General features: G+C 37.9%; 1 protein-coding gene across 2 annotated transcripts in view; it reads right to left on the bottom strand.

Annotated features, from left to right (window-relative positions):
- Positions 1–23,295, bottom strand: part of LOC126724154 (hexokinase-3-like) — an 84,789-nt gene extending 61,494 nt beyond the window's left edge. The window contains exons 1-9 of one of the 2 annotated variants that reach the window (XM_050428498.1): positions 22,778–23,293; positions 21,400–21,547; positions 21,104–21,286; positions 20,785–20,859; positions 18,927–19,082; positions 18,720–18,818; positions 18,510–18,637; positions 17,622–17,703; positions 16,836–17,509 (exon numbers count right to left, since the gene is read on the bottom strand). In XM_050428498.1, coding sequence (XP_050284455.1) covers positions 17,129–17,509; positions 17,622–17,703; positions 18,510–18,637; positions 18,720–18,818; positions 18,927–19,082; positions 20,785–20,859; positions 21,104–21,286; positions 21,400–21,547; positions 22,778–23,055 — 1,530 coding nt within the window. In that variant the 5' untranslated portion in view covers positions 23,056–23,293 and the 3' untranslated portion in view covers positions 16,836–17,128. Of the gene's footprint in view, positions 1–16,835; positions 17,510–17,621; positions 17,704–18,509; positions 18,638–18,719; positions 18,819–18,926; positions 19,083–20,784; positions 20,860–21,103; positions 21,287–21,399; positions 21,548–22,777 lie in introns of those variants that run through there. The other variant, XM_050428504.1, reaches the window with a different exon arrangement.
- Positions 23,296–23,758: the final 463 nt, after the last annotated feature.

Here is a 23,758-nt window from a genome sequence, read left to right on the forward strand (position 1 = left end):
CATTCTTCAGAATCCTCCACCAGCTGCACAGCCACCTCCACAAGACCATCCTGAAGTTGTAGCATCTGTTGAAGAGGAGACTGAGTCATCTCGCCTTTCACTAGAGGAGGAGATAGACGAGTTCTAATTTAAGGAAGATAATCCAAAAGCTCCTTTAATTGAACTCTTGGACGCCGAGGGTGAGCCAGATAGAAACTCCGCCATTTGCATTTCTCCCCTTGTTATTGCCTGTCCGGACGATTCCTCTGACGAAAAGGTAGACAACATGGCTTCAAACAAAGGCAACAAAAGTTTAAGGGAGCTTATGGCTGCTCAAGGTAAAGGGATAACCTCGAAGGCGCCCACTAAGTCCCAGGCTCCCTCCAACCTTCCTCCTGCCCTTCCATAGGTCCTCGCTAACCTCAGCCTGAAAATTTATCTCGACTTGAAGAAGAAAAGGCCAGTTGAGTCACTTAAGGAAGGCGAGGTGGGTCCTTGCCATGGCGCGAAACTACAAAAGGTGACCCGAGAGCCTTGGGACAAAAGGGCTTCATTGGTGGAGAGCCGCGATGAGCTAGAAAGGGCTGAAGTGCGCGTGGCACAGCGTACTTGGAGCCCTCAACTCGAGGTGGACGGGGCACCAATTCCATATAATGCCTCGGTCCAGGAATACCAAAGGGGCCGAACAAGGTACATGCTGAAGCCCTGGAGCAACCCATGCTCCTTCCTAGGGACATGGACATTTACAAGCTCTTTTTGCAGAATGAACTCTTCCTGTCCCTAAAGAGGGACCTTGCGATGGTAAAGCAATCTATCCTTTTACAGGCATAATTATTGAATCATACTCTATTCTAACCCATGTCATTTTGTGATCTTTGGGTAGATTACTCAACAAGTTTTTATGGCCGAGGAGTGGTGTCGCGACGCTCGCAAGATGGCCGACGTTGAAGCCCTCTCTTGTGTCGAGATAGAGAAGACGTTAAGGGCCATCAAGCAGGAGCAGCATGAGCTGACTGAGAAGTTTAAGGATGCGGAATCAAGCCGTAAGAGTGCTAAGTCTAGCCTGAAAAATGCTAAGAAACAAGCTGAGGACCAGCGCTAGCAGCTGCACGTGACTGAGATCAACCTCGCCACCGAGAAGCAAGCCATTCTAGATATCAAAGCTGCGTTGCAGAAGGCTAAGGAAGAAGTCCAACTAGCCAAGGCAGCAGCCGAGGCCGATAAGAGGGCTGCTTATCAACTTGGAGTGGAGGAGATGCAAGTAAGGCTTGCCGAGGAACTGTCAGAACTATGCAGAGACTACTGCGGCATTACGTGGGATAACGCTCTCAATGTTATGGGTGTCCCTGCAGATTCTGCTTGGAGGCTGCCTGAAAACGTCTTCTATCCTCCAGAGATCTAGGAGGTCTCTATTGATGCCCCTGAAACTTCTGAGCAACCTGTGGCTATCCCTAATGCCATCCCAATAGCTAAAATTACTAAGGGCTCTAGCCAGGTCACCGACCAAGGTGAGGATGCCGAGGGAGAGAAGGGCAAAGGGAAGAAACCCTCTTCCAAATCAAAGGATCCCTCTAAGGAGAAAGTTGATGAGGCCGAGGGTCATAGGGTTAACCCAAAAGCTAAGGATGTTCCTCCTTCTCAGCCAGAGCAAAAAGAAGATTCCCCTGCTGAGGCTTAGCACCTAGGGTTTTTGTCTTTTTTCTTTTTGTATCATTTTGAAGAGGAGTTGTATTTTATTTTTGTTTTCAAAGACTTCTCATCCTATAGTATTGTATTATCTTTGTTTCTTAATGTGAATGTGCTTTCTCTTGTTCTTTGTTCTTCCGCTTGATGTTGATTGGATTTTATTGCATTGTTCAGAGTAAATGTGACTATGCCTTCAGTTGAAGTTTACAACCTGGATAGATGCCATAAGTTATTAATTTCCCTTAAGCTTGTGGTCTGAAGAGATATGCAGGTTCTGTTTAAAACTTGGATAGATGTCATAAGTTATTAATTTCCCCTGAGCCTGTGGTCCAAGGAGCCATGCAGGACTTAGATTCTGTTTAAAACTTAAATAGATGCCACAAGTTATTAACTTCCCCTAAGCCTGTGATCCGAGGAGCCATGCAGGATTTAGGTTCTGTTTAAAACTTGGATAATGGTAAACCAGATGACGCGCAGTTACCATGAAATATAGTGTAGGCAAAACCACTTTTATTAATAATAATACCTTCTTAGGTTATTTACATTCTATAGACAAGGTACAGCTTTCTCATCTAAGTCTTCCAAATAATATGCACCTATTCCTGCTACTGAAGTGATGTGATACGAGTCTTCCCAATTGGGTCCCAACTTTCCCCAGGATGGGTTCTTGGCGTTACCCAAAATTTTTCTCAACACCAGGTCCCTTAGCACTAGTGGTTGTAGTTTTACATTGGCATCATACACCTGCTTGAGTTTCTAGTGGTAATAGGCCAGTTGGATCATTGCCTTTTCTCTTTTCTCCTTGATTAAATCCAAACTTCTTTCTAGCAGTTCATTGTTGTTGCTTGGGGTGAAGGTGCCCATTTTCAACGTTGGAAAGCCAATCTCTAGGGGGAAGTACAGCTTCGGCCTCGTAAGTTATAGAGAAAGGAGTCTCTCCCGTTGACCGCCGTGGCATAGTTCGATAGGTCCATAGGACGTGTGGCAGTTCTTCCACCCATCTTCCCTTTGCATCATCCAATCTCTTCTTTAACCCATTAACTATGACCTTATTTACAGCCTCGGCATGCCCATTTCCTTGAGAGTAGGTCAAAGTGGAATATCTACTCGTAATTCCCAGGTCGCAGCAGTATCTTCTAAAGGTCTTACTATCAAATTGAAGGCCATTTTCTGAGATGAAGGCATGAGGAATTCCAAATCGTGTAATGATGTTCCTCCAGATGAATTTCTTTGCATCCACGTCCCTGATGTTTGCTAGGGGCTTAGCTTCGACCCATTTGGTGAAGTAGTCTGTGCCGACCATCAAGTATCTCTTATTTCCTGCTGCTTTTAGGAAAGGACCTACAATATCCAGACCCCATTAAGCGAACAGCCAAGGACTGGAGATGGGATTAAGGACCCCTCCCGATTGGTGGATATTTGGGGCAAACCTCTAGCATTGGTCGCACTTCTTGACATATTCTTGGGCCTCTTTCTGTATGCCCGACCACCAGTACCCTCGAGTGAGGGCTCTGTGTGCCAGCAATTTTCCTCCTGTGTGACTCCCGCAAACTCCCTCATGCAATTCTTCGAGTAACAGCTCTGATGCTTCGGGGTGTACGCATAATAGGTATGGCCCATAATAGGAGCGCTTGTATAGCTTGTGATCCTCTGACAACCAGAACCGAGGGGCTTTTCTTCGTATTTTCTCGGCTTCTAATTTCTCTTCAAGCAGTACATCATCCTTGAGAAAACTCACTATGGGATCCATCCAGCTCGGACTCACTCTGACTTGATGGATTCGAACCATGTCCTTTTTTATTACGTCTGCCTTGTACAAATCCTCGACGAGGATGATTCGAGGTAAACCCTGCTTTGAGGACGTGGCAAGAGTGGCTGAAGAATCCGCATGTGTGTTTCCGCTTCTAGAGACGTACGTCAAGTTGAAGAATTCAAAGTCCGACTACAAGCACTTGACTTGACTAAGGTATTCTTGCATTCTTACATCACTGGCTTCCAGCTCACCCCTCACCTGGCCTACAACCAGTCTGGAATCTGAGAACACTTCTAATGCATTTCCTCCCATTTTCTGTAGCATGACCATTCCTTGCAATAAAGCTTCATACTCGGCTTCGTTGTTTGTAGCCGAGAATCCTAGTTTCAATGACTTTTCTATGGTAATCTTCTCAGGGGATATTAGAACCAGCCCTACCCCAGATCCCCTTTGGTTTACTGCACCATCAATATACACTTTCCAACATGAGGCTCCTTGTGCAGAGATTGTGCCAACCAATTTTTCATCCATGTTTTCCTCCTTTGCTACTGCTTTTATTGGGGGTTCAGTAAATTCGGCTATTAAATCAGTGAGAACTTGGCTCTTGATGGAGGTCCGAGGCATGTATTTAATATCGAAAGCCCCTAGAAGCGTGCTCCACATAGCAATTCTACCTGTGTAATCAGCACTCCGGAGTACCGACCTGAGGGGAAGTTAAGTTAAAACAACGACCGTGTGTGCCTGGAAATAGTGAGGAAGTTTTCGTGTAGCATGCACTACTGCCAGAATCGCCTTCTCCAATGGTAAGTAACGCACCTCGGCCTCATGAAACGATTTACTCACATAGTAAACTGGCCATTGTATGCCGTCGTCAATCCGTATTAACACCAAACTCGTAGCGTAAGGGGCCACCACAATGTAGGCGAACAGAACTTCGTCGGCCTCAAGGCTAGACATGATGGGTGGCCGTGACAGGTACTCTTTAAGTTGCTGGAAGGCTAAGGCACAGTCCTCGAACCACTCAATTCCTTTCCACTTGTTCATCAGGAGGTAGAAAGGATGACATCAGTCTGCAGATCGGGAAATAAACCAATTCAATCCCACGATCATTCTAGTGAGTTTATGGATTTCTTTTGGGTTCCGAGGAGCTTGTAAATTGTGAATCGTTTTGATCTGATCTGGGCTCACCTTAATTCCCCTGTGAGTTACCATATAGCCCAAAAATTTGCCGGACTCGACACCAAATGAGCACTTAGAGGCATTGAGACGCAGTTTGTGTTTTCTTAAGATGCCAAAGATGACTCCAAGATCTCTCACATGCTCGGATACCACTTTACTCTTTACTACAATGTCGTCTATGTAGACTTCAATACTCTTGCCGTGGTTCAAACATTCTAGTCATCATCCTTTGGTAGGTAGACCCTGCATTCTTCAAACCGAAAGGCATCACTTTGTAGTGGTAGTTTCCGATAGGAGTCATGAATGCTGTTTTTTCTTGATCTCCCGGGGCTAGTGGTACTTGATGATAACCCTGAAAGGCATCCAAGAAACTTATTCGAGGGTGGCCTACAGTTGCATCTACCAATTGGTCTATTCGAGGCATTGGGAACGGGTCTTTTGGGCACACCCTGTTCAAGTTTGTGAAATCTACGCAAACTCCCACTTCCCACTCTTCTTTTTTACCACCACTGTATTCACCAACCACTCGGGGTAGAAGACTTCTTTGATAGCCCCTGCCTTTTTTAGCTTTGTTACTTCGTCCCTAACAGCGTCGGCATGCTCTTTTGACGGACGTCGGGGTGGTTACTTTTTGGGAATGGAGGATGGGTTAACGTTTAGGTAGTGGCAAATGAAACTCAGATTAATCCCTGGGGCATCATAGGCGTCCCATGCAAACACGTCAACATTTTCTCTCAAAAACCCAATCAATTATTCTTTCTCTCGAAGGGGTAGTTCTGAGCCAACTTGAAAGAATTTCTCTGGATCGTCGTCAACAATAACCCTTTCTAGACTTTCGCATTTCACCTCCTCGGTTGGCTCATCAACGGGTATTGCCGAGGTGGTTGATTGCTATAAGTCGTTTCTTATAGAGGCCGAGGATTCTGCATTGGATTGACGTGAGATGGCAGCCACCATGCATTGTCTAGCCATGACCTGATTTCCTACAATCTCCTCTACTTGGCCCTCTGATGGTGTTGAGGGTCATTTGTGAGAATCCAAGTAGAAAGAAGAAAAGCCCAACAACAAGGGCAACAAAGAATTGGCAAGCAGATGGCAAAACCATTAGGCTCAAGTGGCAAGAATAATGGATCACAAGCCCATGAAATAAACAAATGGGCCTTGAAGAGGCAAGTGAGCTTAAAGAAGCCCGAAAAAAGAGAAATAGCATACTCATGGGCAGTATATGATGTAGAAAAGTGAGAAAGGGCTGCGGCAGGCCCAAAGTAATGCAAACAAAGAAAGTAAGCGGTTTATGGCAGGCTCATGAACCCCAAGGATGAAAATAAGGTAATTAGGCCAAGTCCAATGAAGTTCGTAAAAGCCCATGGGAATGCAGAGTTAGTAAAAGGGTCAAGGAAGCTCAAAGAAAGCAAGTAGGCCAAGGATGCCCAAGAGAAAGACAAAAGGGACACAGGAGCCCATAAGTAGGAGAACCAATGGGGGAAAGAGTAAACGGCTGGCATAACGTGGCCCAACAGGATTGAGTCATTACAACAGGAATAATAGAATAATATGGCAAGAAATGAGGGAAATCAAGAAGTAGGCCAAAGAAATATAAGGTCCATCATCAAATAAGGCCCAGCTCTTAAAAGGAGAGGAAAATCGAAAAGCAGCCCACATAAAAGGTCAAAGAAAACGAACGGCAGGCTATGCAGGCAAGCCTCCAGACCATGGCAGACGAATGGACAGTTGACAAATTTTGGACACATATGGAAGGAAGGCACGTGCAAGGCCCAAGCACCACCAGCCTGTACCTAGCCAATACAGAGTATGGTGAGGTCGGGGGTCAGAGATTCAAAGGGCATGATTTGGTGGTGGGGAGAGGGGAAAAATATATTTTTGAGGTTCCGGCTCAGGCACTTTTGGGGAAGTGTCCTGTTGGGATGACTTATTACCCAAAAGAAGCAAGCTAAGTTTGAACCACAAGGTGTATGCCGTGAGGGATAGGGAGAGAGAAAGAACCCATACCGTAGCAGGAAAGGATGCTACGGCAGACAAGCAAACAAAATACCCTTCTTTGTATGGTGATGGGGGGTGGCACACAGACGAAACAGTGATGGTCGGCCAGTACACCTAGACCAAACAAAGAAGGTTAAGGGCTAAAACAGTAAAATCCGATCACAACAAGTGCTATAAAAAGAGGATCTTGCCGTGAACAGAAAAACAGGGCAGCAACAGGAACCTTAACTAAGAAATAGGAATTTGAAAAGGGAAACCAAGAAATAGAAAAGGAAACGAGTAGGAAGAAAAGAAAGAAAACAACCAGAAAGAAAAATAAAGTGAGAATTAGGACAGCAAGCATACACCGGTAGATTGATTCCCTCTCTCCCTCATGAAATCCTGCTCTCTGCGAAAAACCCCAAGGAGACTCTGTGCATAAAACCATTCAAGTCCGTTTCTTTCAGGGCAGTTAATCTCCACGACAGAACTTTTCCTGAGAGATTAATTGCGTTGAGAAGGAATGTTCTTTCCTCTCTGGTTTTGCTCCTACGGACCAGATTTTAGTTCATTTCTTCATCTTCTAATTAACCCATATGTATCAATATTTGTTCACTTTTGTTTTGTTCTTTTCTTTCTGTAAAAGTGATTATTATGGCTATAATTGTGTTTGAAGGTTGTTTGGTCATTTCCGACTGAGTAGCCAAATATTTTATTTATATTATTATTATTATTATTATTATGTCTACCACAACTTGTCTAAAACAGCTCTGCCTACCGCATGTTCTTGGCAAACCTGGCTTAGTTTGCGCACAAGCCGAACCAACTCCCTTATCCAGAAAACTTGGGCCTCGTGTCGTAGGAAGCAGCTCAAAACCACTAGCACAGCCCACCACTTTACAGATGGGTATTTCAAATTCTGGTGAAGTGTAGAAGAAACAGCTCTTAGGGCGTGGAGCCAAGGTTTGGCCACTATGGCTGTGTACGGCGAATAGGTGTCGACCACAATGAAATCCACCTCCACCACGTCTGAACCGGCCTGTATGGACAGTCTGATCTGTCCCTTTGGTGTAATATTCTTCCCTTTGAAACTCACCAAAGGGGAATCATATGCCGTTAGGTCTTTAGGCTTTAGGTTCAGCCATTTGTACAGATCAGGGTACATTACATCCACAACACTGCCCTAATCTACCAGTACTCTCCTCACGTCAAACCCCCCAATCCTAAGTGTAACTACCAAAGCATTGTCATGGGGTTGGATGGTTCCAATCTTATCCTCGTCTGAGAATCCCAGCACAGGTGAGGCTCCCTTTTTAGGCCTTTTGAATTCCCGATCGTTGTCCTCGGTGGAAAGCCGAGCCACAGACATTACCCTGGAGGGAAAAGAGTCGGTTTCTTCCCAAAGCGGCAAGGATGACATTTATCGTGCCTATGGGAGGTCTTAAAGATATGTCTCTCCAGGGTTCTTGGTTTGCCTGACCCAGATGACCACTGGAAGGATGTAAAAGGTGCCGCAATTTTCCTTCTCGGACCAACTGATCCAGGTGGTTCCATAGGTTCCTGCAATCTTCGGTGGTATGTCCGTGGTCTTAGTGGTATGTCCGTGGTCTTAGTGGTATTGACAATACAGACTTTGGTTGCACTTTGAAGAGTCTCCAACCATCTTATTCAGCCACTTGAAGAATGGCTCATTCTTGACTTTCTCCAAAACTTGTTGTACCGGTTCTCTAAATACGGCGTTAACCGTTTGCGTGTTGGCTAATCCAGATTGCCCCGCAAAATCTTTTCTTGGATGGTTATTGTTGTATCGTTCCGACCTGAAATCATTTCTCTTGTGAAGGATGATCTTCTCCTTTCCTTTCCCTTGTAGTTGGTCCTCTTCCACCCTTTTGTATTTATCAATCTGATCCATAAATTAGCGAACGCTGGTAACAGGCTTACCAGTAAAGGATTTCCTCAAATAGTACTCGGTGGGGAGACCACTTTCAAACGCGCTAATGGCGACGTCGTCATAGTTACCATCCATCTCGTTGTACATTTCCCAATATCTGTCCGAGTATGCTTTTAAAGTTTTCCCTTCGCGCATAGACAATGACAACAATGAACTCAAAGGCCGAGGAACCCTGTTGTTCGTAATGAAACAACAGCCAAAGGCTTCGGTAAGTTGCTTGTAGGAATCTATGGAGTTCGTTTTCAAGCTGTTGAACCGCCTCATCGCCACAGGTCCTAGACTGGACGGAAAAACCTTGCACATCAAAGTCTCGTTTCGAGAATGGATGGTCATTCTTTGGTTGAACTGGCTCACATGCTCCACAAGGTCTGTTCGGCCATTATAAATGGCAAACGTAGGTTGGTGGAAACGCCGAAGTAGTCTAGCCCCTTCTATCTTATGCGTGAAGGGTGACTTAGAGATCTGATCCAGAGCTTTATTCATGGCATCATTACCCAGGCCCTTACCAGATGGGCTCTTATGTCTTCGTCCATGAAGTTGCTCTTCTACATAAGAGAAGGTTTCGCTTGGGGGAGTTCTTGATCTCTGCTTGTAACTGACGTCCTCCTCCTCATTAAAGGATATGTCGAAGCTGGAAGGGGACCGCCTTTGTTGTGCATGACGCAATCTCTTTTTCAAGTATCTATCTCACTCTGCATGGCCTGACGGTTGTTTTATCTTTGGGATATGCAACTAGCTACTTGAGAATGGCTTTGTCTCGTCTGGGTAGTATGCACACTCCCTTCTCGATTCCTTTCATTGCCCCGATTTTACACAGGGTTAAGAAGATTACTCTGCCGCTAGGGCCCGATGGGTTCTGTCCGCTGGGGATCGGTTTGGCGTGAGTTTTCTTGGTGTGGACCTGACCCTACCAAGTTTAACCGTCGCACTCACTAACACACAAGTTCTTTCCCACAAATGGCACCAATTGTAGGGACAAATTTTGGAGCCCAAGCCTGAACTGTATGGAATCCTAGTCCAAAAAGCCCATTACGATGAATTTTTAGAGTATGGGTCAAAGAACTGGGTTTAGATGAGTTGAACAAAGGCTTGCATGGGGTTAAGAAGCAATCAGACACGAATAAAAGCTATTATGATCAAAGGACCTTCCGTCCAAGGAGACTAGAATTTAACTTAAAAATACAAATTACCACATTAGGGTTCATTAACATGCTACAGTCTTCTATCCTTCTTTTTTTTTCTGCCTCCTCTTCATGGGGGCTTTTCCACATTATATAGGCTCTTCCTGATCATCTAGACTTTACACTTATTGATCACCTAGATCCCCACTTGAGTACTTATCCCATTAGACACTCCTTTCAGTCCTCTGTGAGTTGCGGCAGCTAAAGCAACACTGTTCAGGGGTCTTCTCCACATTAATATGGCTAGAAAAGTAGCTGTAGTGCATTTAAAATGGTGGTGGCAGCTTTTCCTTAGATATTTTGAGTTTTCTTCCCTCTCACGTGTCCAGGGAGCGCACTTCAACTGCTTGAGCATACACTTGGTCTGGGTTTGTCATGTCCGAGGAGGAGTTCTTCCTCAGACCTTCTTCCCTTTGTCTCCCACTGATGAGGCTTGTAATGTAGATCATCTAAGTTGTGTTTCTCTCTTCGAACTTGTTAATGTCCTCGGACAAGGCCCAAGGCCCAATACATTATTTTGGGCCCTAGCCCCCCACAATATATTTATATATATATATATTGGAAAATAATCTCTAAAAATATTTCATACTTTTTTATATTGACCAAAAATATATTTTTTTTTACTCATTTTTTTTTATACTACCAAACACTGAAAAATACAGAAGACTATCTTTACACAAAATTTTCCATTGAAACAAATAGAGCGATATGATTCATTCAAACTAAACCACTGGCGGCTCCACATGCAAGCTAGGGTGGTCACAGGACCACCCTGACTTGCAAAAAAATGCATATATGCACTTGCCAAAAAGTTATTATATGTTAAACAAACCTATTGTAACCACCCTAATAAAAATGGTGAACACCTTGACTTGAGAATTACAAATGGTTGGGTTCAATAAAAATAAAAATAATGCTACATTAATAACAATTTCACAATACTTTTACAACAAATCCAATGTGATATGTTGTTACTAATTCTAATTTGTGTCCAATAATGATATTATTTTTTCACTCACTAATAACGGTTTTTTGCATAAAATTTATTAGAAAAATGTTGTAGAAATAGCATTACTCCAAAGTTAATTCTGCCCTCCAAAAATAATCCTAAATCCCTTTTATAAAATTAAAAAGAAAAAGCTTAAATAACAACAATAAATATTAGCTCAAATAACAACAAACATAAACCAAACAAAAACAAGATAAGACCAAACAACATCAAGTGATCAAATTATTCAACAAAAAGCATATTATAAAACAAAAAGACAAAAATAGCTAAATATTCAAATTTGTAATCGTTCAACCTATTCAATAAAAATAATTTCTAATTTTATTTTTTCCTAAAAAATGGTACCAAGAAAAATATTGTAGTTGTCAGTTCTCCTTGATGGTAACGACAATTATATTCTTTTTGGCTTTGTAGTCGACTCATAGTTGTAGCAAATATTCAATTTATCGTTTTATTCAATTTTGTATAATTTAAATTTTTTAGTGACCACTCTAAAAAAAATTTCTTGAACCGCCACGGACTCAAACATACATATTTATAAAGATCTTGTTGAAATTGTTGTTTCACAAGACCATTCATTCACAATACCCCAAATATTTTTTTTTTTTTTTTTTATTCTAGAACCCAAAAGGAGAACACCATTGTAGATGAATCTTCTTTATTACAACACGCCATGGAAAAACATACATTTAGGGATTGTAAACATTAAAACACCAATCAGCACCAGGTTTTTTAAGACATAGACCTTCAATTTTAGGTCGAAGAATCCAAACACAAGGTTCGTCGCATGTGAAAGCCTGAGGATCGTACATCACCTAGTAGTCGAGGCTTCCCCCTTTCCATTGGAAACCGCAGAATACTTTTGGCAAATCAGTAACGATGTCTTGTTTGTCATCAAAGTAAATATTATAGAGAGGAAAAACAGTCCTTGGGCCTCCACATTGGCTTAAAACTGTCAAGTTCTTAGGACTCACGTAATTATAGATTTGAATTGTTGTAGCTTCGGCATTGGTAGAGAAAGTAGTAACAATTATAAACAGGGCAAGCAACATCAATGGTGATACATTTTTATTGAAATGACTCATTTTGTTTCTGTAATTGTATAACTAGTATTGGGTGCAAAACAGAGTCGTTAACATGTTCTTTTTTTATACATTTGTTTCACTAGAAAGCCTTCTGTAAAGATAGTTTTTCGCATTTTTCAGTATTTGGTAGAACAAAAAAAATCGGTCAACGGAAAACCCTAATAAAAATAAGGCTTATTTTTTGTAAGTTGTTTTCCAAAATAAATTTTGGAACTCTCACTCATTGCATCTCCTGTAAATATTATATTTTCCTGTAGCCATCAGAAACATAATTTTTTGGCGCCTTCTCTCTCTCACGGTAAGCTCTCTCACTTTTTCTCTTTTCTCTTTGCTTTTTCTCTAATCATATATTCTTTGCTTTGAATTTCAAGCTTGATTTTTTTTTCTCTAAGAAATTTTCGGTTTGATGGATTCCAGGCAGAAATTACTTTAAAAAAAATATTAAAAACAAATACTTTATTGATGTAAAGGAAAACATGTACAGAGTAAGACATGCCAACACTATGCATGTTACAGTACCAAACCAACCACAGAAACTTCAAAAAAATTATAAAAAGAACAATGACTTTCTAGAACATGAGTAGACGTAACTCGCTAATATGCCTCCAAAACTGCATTGGCTCCTTCTAGAATAACCTATGGTTGTGTTTGAATATTCTCAAAATAAACTTTGTTTCTTGCATTTCATATTGCCCAAGACAGAACTGCCCATTGCTCTAATTCCTTCTTCCAGGCAGGAGTTACATCTTTTCGCACATAAAAGTGCAAAAAAATAAAAATAAAAAATAAGAAGTAGAAAGAATGAATGAAGTAAAAGACAAAAATTTAAACATAGTGCCTATATTCCTCTAAATTTCTTTACATGGGACAATCTTTACATTATATAATGAATGATAATTATTTAGGGGAATTGCATTTGTTGGCAGATACATTATGCAGATACTATGAAGTGATAATATATTATATAGATACATTATACATTCCGTAGATACCCATAAAAGGATGAAACCCATTGCTTTTTATGCGCTATGTATGTAGGGTGGCTTAATGTATTTGGGGCCTAAGGCGAAAACTAAAATTAAGGCCTTTTATATGGAGTATTTAAATACAATTTAAAAAAAATATTACTTAAACTTTATTATCTTGTTTTAGATGCAATAATTACTACTAAATTACTAATTAACATGAATCATGTAGATTTTTTTTTTTTTACAAAGTCTATACACAAAAAATTTGACAAAACTTTTCACACCTGTTGATGTGGGTAAGTAGAAAAGTGATGTTAGTGATAGACTTAAATAATAACTAGTAAAAAAAAAAAAAAAAAAAAACTAGTAAAAGTTTGCCAACTCAACTTCTAAAAAATATAGTGAATTTTTTTTTAATATTTGAGAAGTACTACATTCACAATATTTTCACAACAAATCCTAAGTGTTAAGTTGTTACTGATTTTAATTTGAATCACCATTGAAATTAATTTTTGTCATTAATACTAGCCTGTAACAACCAATCACTTAGGATTTATTGTGAAAGTGGGGCAAAAAATATTGTGGACGTAGTATTTCTCTCTGTTTTTTTAAAATATTATTTTATTTATTGTCTAATATTTGAGCTTAATTAATACAGTTATAATGAAAAAAAATATCACTATTGGTTAAAATTTGGGGGCATTTTTTTCTACTTGGGGCTTTAGGTGGTCCCAACATTTGCTTTTAGTATAGAGTCGATTATGTATGTATTTACAGTTCATACAAGGGTGGCAATTCGTGTTCACATGTCGGGTTCATGTCGTGTCAACTCATGAGTATTTGACGATGTAGGTCAATACTAACTCGACATGTTTATTAAAGGGGTCAAAATTCCTCAACCCTAAAATGACTCATTCATTAAACGAGTTAATCGTGTCGACCTGTTTATCAAATTTAATTAAAATGAAAAAAAAAAAACATTTATGAAAAAACAAACAAATAAATTTTTTAATATAAAATTCAGAACTAATGAGTAATTGTATCACAAATAATAATTCAAAACTAAAGTATATCACAATATCACAAATAATCAATCACAATATGTCAAAGAAAATAAATCACAACAACTAATAAGTTTATATACCTAGAGTTTGAAGGGTATATTGGTAAAATGTCATTTAATTAAACGGGTCAGATGGGTCAAACGGGTTCTATATGTTCAACACTAACCCAACCCATTTATTAAACGGATCAGCCGTGTCAACCCGAATATGACACAAACCCGTTAAACCTCAACCCATAACCTACTAATTTCATGTCATGTTGTGTCAAGTTATGTTCGCGGGTCGTGTCCAATTTTGCCACCCTATATATATATATGTGTGTGTGTGTGTGTGTGTGTGTGTGTGTGTGTGTGTGTGTTTACATGTTATTGTCCATATAAATGAGCAAGATGAGTGGTAAAGATCATGAAAATTTGACAACTAATTTTGACTGTATCTATTGTCAAAATTTTAGTATGAAAACTAAATTCATTCTTGGTTTTTTATTTATATTGATTACATTAATTTTGTTTTCATACATAATACACATGTTTTAAATTATAAAAGAAAATAAAATAAAATAAAATAAAAAATTGTATACCAAACACGAGAAAACATTCTCAAGCTCATTTTCAATATCGTTACCAAACACTAGAAAATAAAATAGTTTTCCAGAAAATACTCTTTGGAAAATGAACTATTTTCCAGAAAACGTTAATGTTGAAACAAATAGAGCTATATTAGTTGGTTTACATAATACACATGTTTTAAAATATACATAAATATTTTTTAAAAATTGCATACCAAACACCAAAAAACATTCTCAAACTCATTTTCAAGGTCATTACCAAACATTGGAAAATAAGACAAATTTTTAGAAAATGCACTTTGGAAAATGAACAATTTTCCAGAAAACGTTAATGCTGAAACAAATAGAGCAATAGTGGCTGTAGGTTTGTAGTTCTTTTTTGCGTTTAGAAAAAGGATAAAATTTAGTTAACACCCAAAGTATAGTTGGCATTAGCCCAAGATTTCGGAGTTGGTTGGAGTTAGCCCGAATTTTTGGGGTGTTTACTATATTTGACTTAATTAAGAAAGCATGGCAATGATTTTAATGTTGACTACGGCAAAAAAAAAAAAAAAAAAGTTATAATCATCTGTTTACATGTTAGGTAATGCTATATCTAGAAACTATTTCGTAATATTTTTATAAACAGTTGATGTGACAAATTTTCATAATTTTGAACCCCAAATTTAAGCAACATTCAAGTTTGCTTCAAGCAACCACAACCACATATTATAAATGTCTAAACCACATTAAATCTCAAAGTATTAATTTTGGGTTTTTCTCAACGACAAAAAAAAAAAAAAAAAAAAAAAAAATTGTATTAATTTTGGGGTAATGTAGGGTTTACACTTATAACGAGGTTTGCATCCATTTATTCCTTGCAATTAAAATAAAGGCATGGCATTGGACAAAAACTATGACAATTTCATTTTCTCTATATGAATTCCAAAGACTAAGAGATAAGTTTAGCTCCCAAAAAGAGGCGTAAGTAACCCTACAAATTTGGACCATACTTATCTCAAGCATAGTCATAAGAAAGATAAATAGATGCCACTTTACTACAAACATTTAATGGTCATGATGACATAATAAATGATTGTGATGAAATGGAAATTTTGGACTTTTAGTAATTTAGTTTGACATTGTTGTCGAGGTACATGTCTACTGAAACATATTGAAGTTATCTTATAGTGATGCAAATATTTGTAACTAGTATAAACCATATACTCCCCCTTTCAAGGTAGAATTTGGTGTAAGGATAATATCTGTTGCACAGTTTTACTCACACTTCATTTTTAAACTAAAATCATGATTTGAAGTTACCAATCACGATTTTTAAATTTAAAATTACGATTTCTATTCATGTGTAATAGTTTATGTGTAATAAACACAACTCTTTAGTGTAAGGGGAATGTAAAACATCTATCTTATGAGAGTGAGCCCTATGTTTGTAGAGTCCACCCTCGTATGGAAGAGGATTTTTTTTTTTTTTTTTTAGTGAGAAAAGGAGACATGTTATATAGGTTTACTAACATATACTCTTAGGGTATCTATTAACAAACTATTTTAAAAAACTATTTATGGAAAAAATGAAAAAATGACTATTTTTAAAAAAATTTTATAGAAAGTTTTCTAAAATAGATAATTAATGTATACATTAACCGAACCCATGTTATATATACATGTCATACAACATACAAATTATCCTTTTTCTTACAATATGTAGATCCCATAATTGTATGGACTCATGTATATGTCATGAGAGATATGATGCATATGTGAAATGCTTAACATGATAATTTTTGAACGCAAGCATGGTCTAAACATGGTCTTAATTACTATATTGTGGCTGGTAGTTTAAACCTCGTTGCCGAAGTGGTACAAAGAGCAGATGAAAAGGCCTAATGGGCTTCACAATGTAGTAATTAAGAGCTGATAGGAGTAATATAGCTTCGATTGACGTGCACAAAAGTAATACTATACTCGTAACATGCATTGCACTGTTCCCCTCGAAAATGACTGTCATTTTTGATCGTCGCCTATCGTAATTATATGACAACTCTATACCTTTTAGATATTTTTCTTCGTCAGATTTCAATTCCCACCTATTCATAGTAGCTTCTATATATACATAGAGAGAGAGAGAGATTAGCTTTGAATGGGTTTTCTTACGCCATCTCTTTTTCTTTTTCTTTTTTTGTGATCTGGGGTTGACAACATTCAACGTGTTGCAATGGAGACCTAATAGTTTTGCTTATATTATATACTTATGTGTGAGACTGAGATGTCCCTTTCGAAACTGGATCAAAATGTGAACAGTTGAGAATCACCCCGGGTGTGGATTATTTATGTCAGATTGGCATAACATCACCTTCTGTTTCAAACTCAAACGCCCCATTACTAAACATTTGGAAATGAAATGAATTACTCGGAATAAAAATTTGGAAGAGGAATTCTTTGTAAAGAACACCATTTTCACATTGCCAGCATCAAATTATAAATTGATGGAAATTTCACCAAGAAAAAAAATATATGGACAATCCTTCCCTTTATACAAGAAGATATGGAAAATGAATTCTACATTTACAGGGGCTATATGTATATATATATATATATATATTTATAGCAACTGTACGTTATCAACACGGTTAGATGAATGTGTCGCACCAAGGAGTGCGGCTCCGACGCCTGATCCATCTTCTGTGTCCATAAGAATGACATGTTGAGCTGCTTCTTATATATATATTTATAGCAACTGTACGTTATCAACACGGTTAGATGAATGTGTCGCGCCAAGGAGTGCGGCTCCGACGCCTGATCCATCTTCTGTGTCCATAAGAATGACATGTTGAGCTGCTTCTTCCCCCAATATTTCTTTCATGGCTTCATGCAAGTATTCCCTAAACATTGTATAGCTTGTATATAAACCCCCTTCAACTGCAACAACTGTTCTTTTCATTTTAATATCACTTCTACTCCTCCCACCCGTGATCCCACCACTTCCATCCCGGCCGATCTTTTTCAAGATACCTACAATACCAGCAGCTGCCAATCGGGCAGCCCTACGAGTCACCACATCACATACCTTTACAACGAGCTTTCTAACCTTTAAAGGGACATCAGGAATCTGAAATGACAAAAAGCCCATCAAATAAACACATTATCAAAGAACCAATTTATCCATTTGAGGTTAATCATTCAACCAGGAAACAGGAAAACTGAATGGAATAGTTGTGTACCTCCAATGCGTCTTTCAAGATTCTTGCTACTTCTGTCAACTCAGGAGAGTCATCCTCATGCATCTCAGCCATCAATGGTGTCCTGAAACAAAAAAGGGAACAAAGTTATAACCTGTTACATTAATTGAGTGTTCAGAAGGCATTAAACTGTATTGCAAGCATAACAATACTGCAAACAAATGCAAAAGAATATGCTGAATATCAAGGAATCCTAGTTCAGGCACATGTAATTGTATGCTTATGTAATATCGTTATTATTTTAAACTTGCCTTCAGCTCCTAGGAGTTACGAATCTGGTTCTGATTCACAGGCTTTTAAATGTTTAACTACATCATTATTCCTTCCTGATACAATTCAATTCATTGTTCCTTCATCTAAAGCACCTCGCAGATTTTTTCAAACACTCCTTCACATTCTCACAATCTCCAAATGCAAATGCATGTGTACTTAGTAGCTCAAATTTCTATAAGATCACTATTACATCCGATGCCTAGACATTAAATTACAATAAATGTCAAAACACAATTAATCCTTTTCTAGCAAAGATACAAAACATCAATAGTCATGATAAAAATACCACCAAGCCAATTGTAATAACATTGAGCAAATGTAAAATTTTTACCTATGCACACCAACAAAACAAAAACATTATGCTTGGGGAGATCCTCATTTTATTTTTTACTATCCAAGATTTGATATGGTATTCTAGTATCGGACTCAACAATTAATATTCTTGCATCTTTATATAGAATTAGGAGTCAACAGACAGCAGGATTGAAAGCACAACATAGCAAGAGTCTCATGTGAGCAACACAAATGCAAATATATTTGTGTCTGAATACATTTTTGTGTATGAGAGAGAGAGAGAGAGAGAGAGAGAGAGAGAACCTCAAAATAAAGGGCATTGATAACTTTGGAAGAGCATCTCCAAATATATCTGCCTCATGTGACATCCTCAGAATTACTCTCCTCACAATGTCACCAAGATACATTCCTGATATCATTTTCTCAAAGCCCTGCACAAAATATCATAAATTTGATTTAATCCCCAAACATACAGCAACAGTAATGGTAACTGGGAAAGCAACCAAACCTTACCTGATCATTTGGATTAGGGCTATCAGCATCTAGCTCGATGTCATAAGAAGTTCTCGGTAAATGGGATGACCAGAAATTTCCCCATTCCATGTTGACAACCTGATGCAAATGAAGATGGGTCAATGTTAACAAATATATAACAAAGTAAATCAATTAATCAGATAAAGAATCTGATGATGTCTGTCTAGAGACATAAAGAAAGGATACCATGCCTCCAGAAGTTGTAAGAAGCCCTTGACACTTAATGATAGCATCTGTCCGCTCCAAATAACAGGCATTTGTACCTGTTCCAATTATAACTGCAGCGATAGTGTCTGGATCATGATAATGTCCAAGAGCTAAAGTTCCCACTGTATCATTAACCTGCTTAAGAACATAAATAAAATTATGCACAAAATCTAAGTGCTATAGTTGCACAAGTAACTCGAGATGTAAATAAAACACAAACCAATTACATGTCACATTGCATGTTCTTATGCATGCATGTCATTTAATAGTTTAGAATTTAGAAGTGCCTAGATTGATGGTTTACACAAAAACACCAAGATTGGCCTAAGCCCAGTAAGCTTGAGGATGAGTTGAAAGGGGAAATTGCTCAAAATAAATAGATCAGAGGATTAAAATATGTTGTTATCATAATGAGATATCCATATCCACTGTCTAGCACAGAAACTCTGTAAAAATGGTAGAATGAATCTGTATGAGCCACAAGGAAAGCTCACAACACAAAGTCATACAAGGCTGACCAAGAAACCACTCTAAGTTCAGTCTTTATATGATAATACTATACATTGATTAAGCCAATCTACTCCAACTAGATTTAACTAAATATTTCATAATCATCACATAAATTCATAGAAAACACACATCATAAACTGTACATACATATGGCCATTAATCACTTTTTAAAAGATGTTTTACAATACTAAGATATTGATTTCAACTTTCAACGCTGAAAATGGTTACTATAACATCATTTAGGATCCTAACAACCATATCTTCCTGCCACAATTATTATCGATCAATGCTCGTACAATATCAATTACTTCTTTGTTTTTTCAGTTTGTGCAAAAATGTAGCACTTAATTTCAGCACGTAGCTTAAAAGTAATAATAACCATAACTATCTTAAAAAGAATAATAACTGCAAGGTAATCAGGACCTCCCTTAATGGACAATATCCTTTATGTTCAAAAATAACACAAAATATGTTATGATTTAAAGCTATCAGAATGGTGGTTAATGTTTACTGAAGAAGTAATGATATTACCTTTTCTTCTGATAAGTAGTAATGTTATTAACTTTAACAGTTTTACCTTAAAAGAATTGAGATATTTTAACACGGTGGATTAGGATAGCAATATCCAAAAGAAAGCAATAAACAATACCTACTTAGGTCAATATTAGTGGCCTAAAAACTTCTAAAGATCTATTGTGTATCGCAGCTTCCTCAGAAACTATTATGATTGTATTAACAGCCATCATATTAATTTCTGAGAATGTCCCAGCAAACACAAGTCTATTTCAATTTACTAAACACAAAAGACATTAATTATGTAGTATAACTAGGAAAAACGAACATAAATCAAACACGTAACCACATCAGGCAAAGATGGCAAGCTACTATAAATTTATGTACAATTTCTTGGCTCAAAGAGTATGGCCTTCAATAGGGCTTAAAGTGAAACACGGATTCATGTAGCTAATTAAATTTTTAGATTAAGGTCTAGTAGTGTTTAAATTTTTTTTTTTTTTTTTTTTTTTTACTTATCTTGGTGCATTCAATTTTTTTCACACAGCTTAAGGGAGTTGCAGCTTTAACCAAGCAATTCAAAAGTAAAAATATAAACTCTGCATACCACATGTAAGCAAGAAACACCATCAACTAAATCTAAGATATCATGTAACGCCAAGGCTTGTGCATATCATATGGTGAGCCAGCTTTCAAATCAAGTTAAAGCAAATTACAATATGCAAACACACTTAGAACATAATAAAGCACTATTTCAAGTCAATGTTCACCATTAAGAGAAGGTAAATTGTACAAGGATGCTAAGAGAGCTTACCAGTGCTGCTACCCGCATATTTAGGCCTTTTCTGGCCATTGCTTGTTCTAAACATTCGGAAACCTCTCTTCCAACCTGACAGCCAGAAATTTGTTCATGCCACATTACAATAATGTATCAAAAAAATTTGACATTCAAAAAAACTGTTCAGCTTATTCTTGATCAGTGTTTAGATTGATTTGGTGATATTAGAGCTGATTCAAACTGACTTCAGCGTCAACAAAAAAGTTTTCCAAGCAAATAAACTGTTGCCTTTCACAAAATTTCTAAAATTATGGAGCTTTCAACGTACAAGTTACAAGAATATAATCTGACTAACCGTGTCTTCAATGCCAAATCCTTTTGTCCATTTAATCAAAATGCCTGTTGAAACAGATGTTTGCTTCACAGGAAAAGAGAATGTAAATCCAAGTTCCCTTCTTCTCATCAGTGAAGTGTCCGAGCCATCTCCTTCTTTTTCAACAAACTCCTTTAACGAGGAAGCAATAAAATCAAAGAGATCCTGCTATCAATAAAAACACATTAGCTTGCCAAAAAAGTATATAAATAGTATGTCGTAAGATTTCAAAGAAACGCTTAATGTTAGTACAATATTTGAGTTACAAAGTTGAGGACCTCGCTTGTGCTGGTCATCAAATGTTGGGGAATGGGTTGCCGCTCCACATCTGGTTCTAGGATAGACCTTTGACCTCCTAGCTGAACTCGCAAGACCCTAAAATTAGTACCCCCAAGATCTAGAGCATAGTAAATTCCTTTCTCACTCCTGATGAAAAAAACAAAAACCAATATCAATTTTACAATGTTAATAAATGCAAGCTTTGCTAGTTACAGACAACTCATACACTGATATAACAAGATGTTACATCCATCCCGACAAACCAAACTTCATAATCAATGCAGAAGCGAAAACAACAATAGCATGCATTAATAAGTAAAACATAAATCTCCCAACAAAGTTACTTCATAGACAAAACCAAGTAAAATCATGGCACCTTAAGGGCCCATATAAGCCCCCCAAATTTTCAAAAAATTTAACTGAGTTAAAGATTATTGCAGAATCATTTTAGTGACATTTTAAAAGTAGAACCACGTCTACATAGGAAAAAGGATTAATAGAGAACAAAAAGATTCCAACTTTTGGAATCTTAAACAGTTTTTCTGCAACAATATTATCGCACTTATAAAACTTATATAAAAAGAAGTGAAGGGGAAAAGAACATCTCAGATTCTGTAAACCATATCTGCAAATTTTGAACAAATTATTCCCCAATAAAGTAGATTTGATTAATCAAAAATGTCAAATGTTTAGACGACAGATTAACATTATAAGGAATCTTATACATAATTTGAAAAGTGAATAACTTAAAAACATCCCAATGCTTTAAGCCATGTGTATCAGTTGTCTAGAAGAAGAACCCACCAACAACATTAACAAACAAATATGCAAAATAAGGAAAACTGCAAGCAAAAGAAGACCATACTTCTTAGGGACACAAGAACAAAACCGAAATGACAATATTTTAGATTGAAGAATTTTAGATAAAAGTAAATAGCAAAATAATTCGCAACAAACTTATACAAAAAAGTCAATCCACGCCCTACAAAGTAACAATAAAACACCAATGAAGTTAACTTGGAAATAAAAAAGAAAAGACAAAAAATAAAAATAAAAATAAACAAAGAAACCAAAATTTGAAAAATTAAACAGTGTCACAACCAGTTACAACATTCCAAGAAACATGGAATTGATACATACAATAAACCAAAGAAAACTATCAACCATGAAATCAATCCAAAAAAAGAAAAATATATATACATCAAAATCCTAAACGCATACGCATTTTTCTTTTTTTAGCTCAACATTCAAGTAGACAATAGAAGAACCCCCAGAAACAACCTCCCCAGAAAAAGAACAAAAATTGAACCAAACCCATTAAAGAAAAAGCCAAAAGAAGCAAAACCCAAGTGGGAAAAATATGATAAGTGAGATTACCCATTGGGGAGAGTATCAACAAAAGTGAGCAACATTTTGAGCTTGGAGCCACCTTCAGAGGCAAGACCAGCGTGCATCTCTACAGCCATGGCGTCCACCACTTGCTTAAGCCTACCCACCGTGGTCTCACACCCTTGTTCAAGCTCAGCCAACACTCCCACAACTCTCCTCCACTTCCTCCTACTTTTCACTCTCTTCCCCACCACCACCGCCGCCACAGCACAAGCCGTAACCGCCACAGTCACAGCCACCCCCACCACCACCAAACCCCTCCCCATCCTCCTCCTCCTCCTCCCCCCCACCTCCGATCACTCACACCATCGAAACACGACGCCGTCTCGCCAACGCTCGTTTCGACCGGCTCTTTTGGGTGTTCGCCGGAATTTTTATCCGGCGGTTTTGACGGCGAGTTTCGCCGGTGAAGCGGTGTAGATGATGTGTTCGACGAAATGGCCAAGAGAGAGAGAAATAGAGAAAAGGAAGGGTCTTTGCAAAAACAATTAAGGTTTGTAAATGTTGGAAAGCGAAGTAGGGGGTACTTATAGAGAAACCTAAAAGACGGATTTGCCCTCGGCTAACTCTCGATTTCACGGATTTGTAAGAAAATCTTTGAGGATTTTTTTACCGTTCTTGAAAGGATTTTTGAGGTTAATGAGAACTTTGACTTGTGTTTCTTTCTTTCTTTCAGCTTTGTTTTGTTGTGGTGAGGGTTGCTTTTGTGGGGTTGGTGCTCACCTTTGCCCTTTCTTCTTATCTCTATTTACAATTTTACCTTCTTTTTTTTTTTTTGCTTTGCAAAAATTAAAAATTAAATTTTTGGTTGGTAAGTTATTGTGATAGATAAAAGTTGGTTAAGCTATTTGAAAGGTCAAGTCGGTTGTTTTGTCTGGTGGATTAAGACCTCTCCAATTAGGAAAAATGAACCCTTGTGTTTCTTTAATTCAAGTAATTTGTTACTATAACTAGAATAATTTTAACTAC

Source organism: Quercus robur, chromosome 1 (assembly GCF_932294415.1).
Source record: "Quercus robur chromosome 1, dhQueRobu3.1, whole genome shotgun sequence".
Classification (NCBI taxonomy): Eukaryota; Viridiplantae; Streptophyta; class Magnoliopsida; order Fagales; family Fagaceae; genus Quercus; species Quercus robur.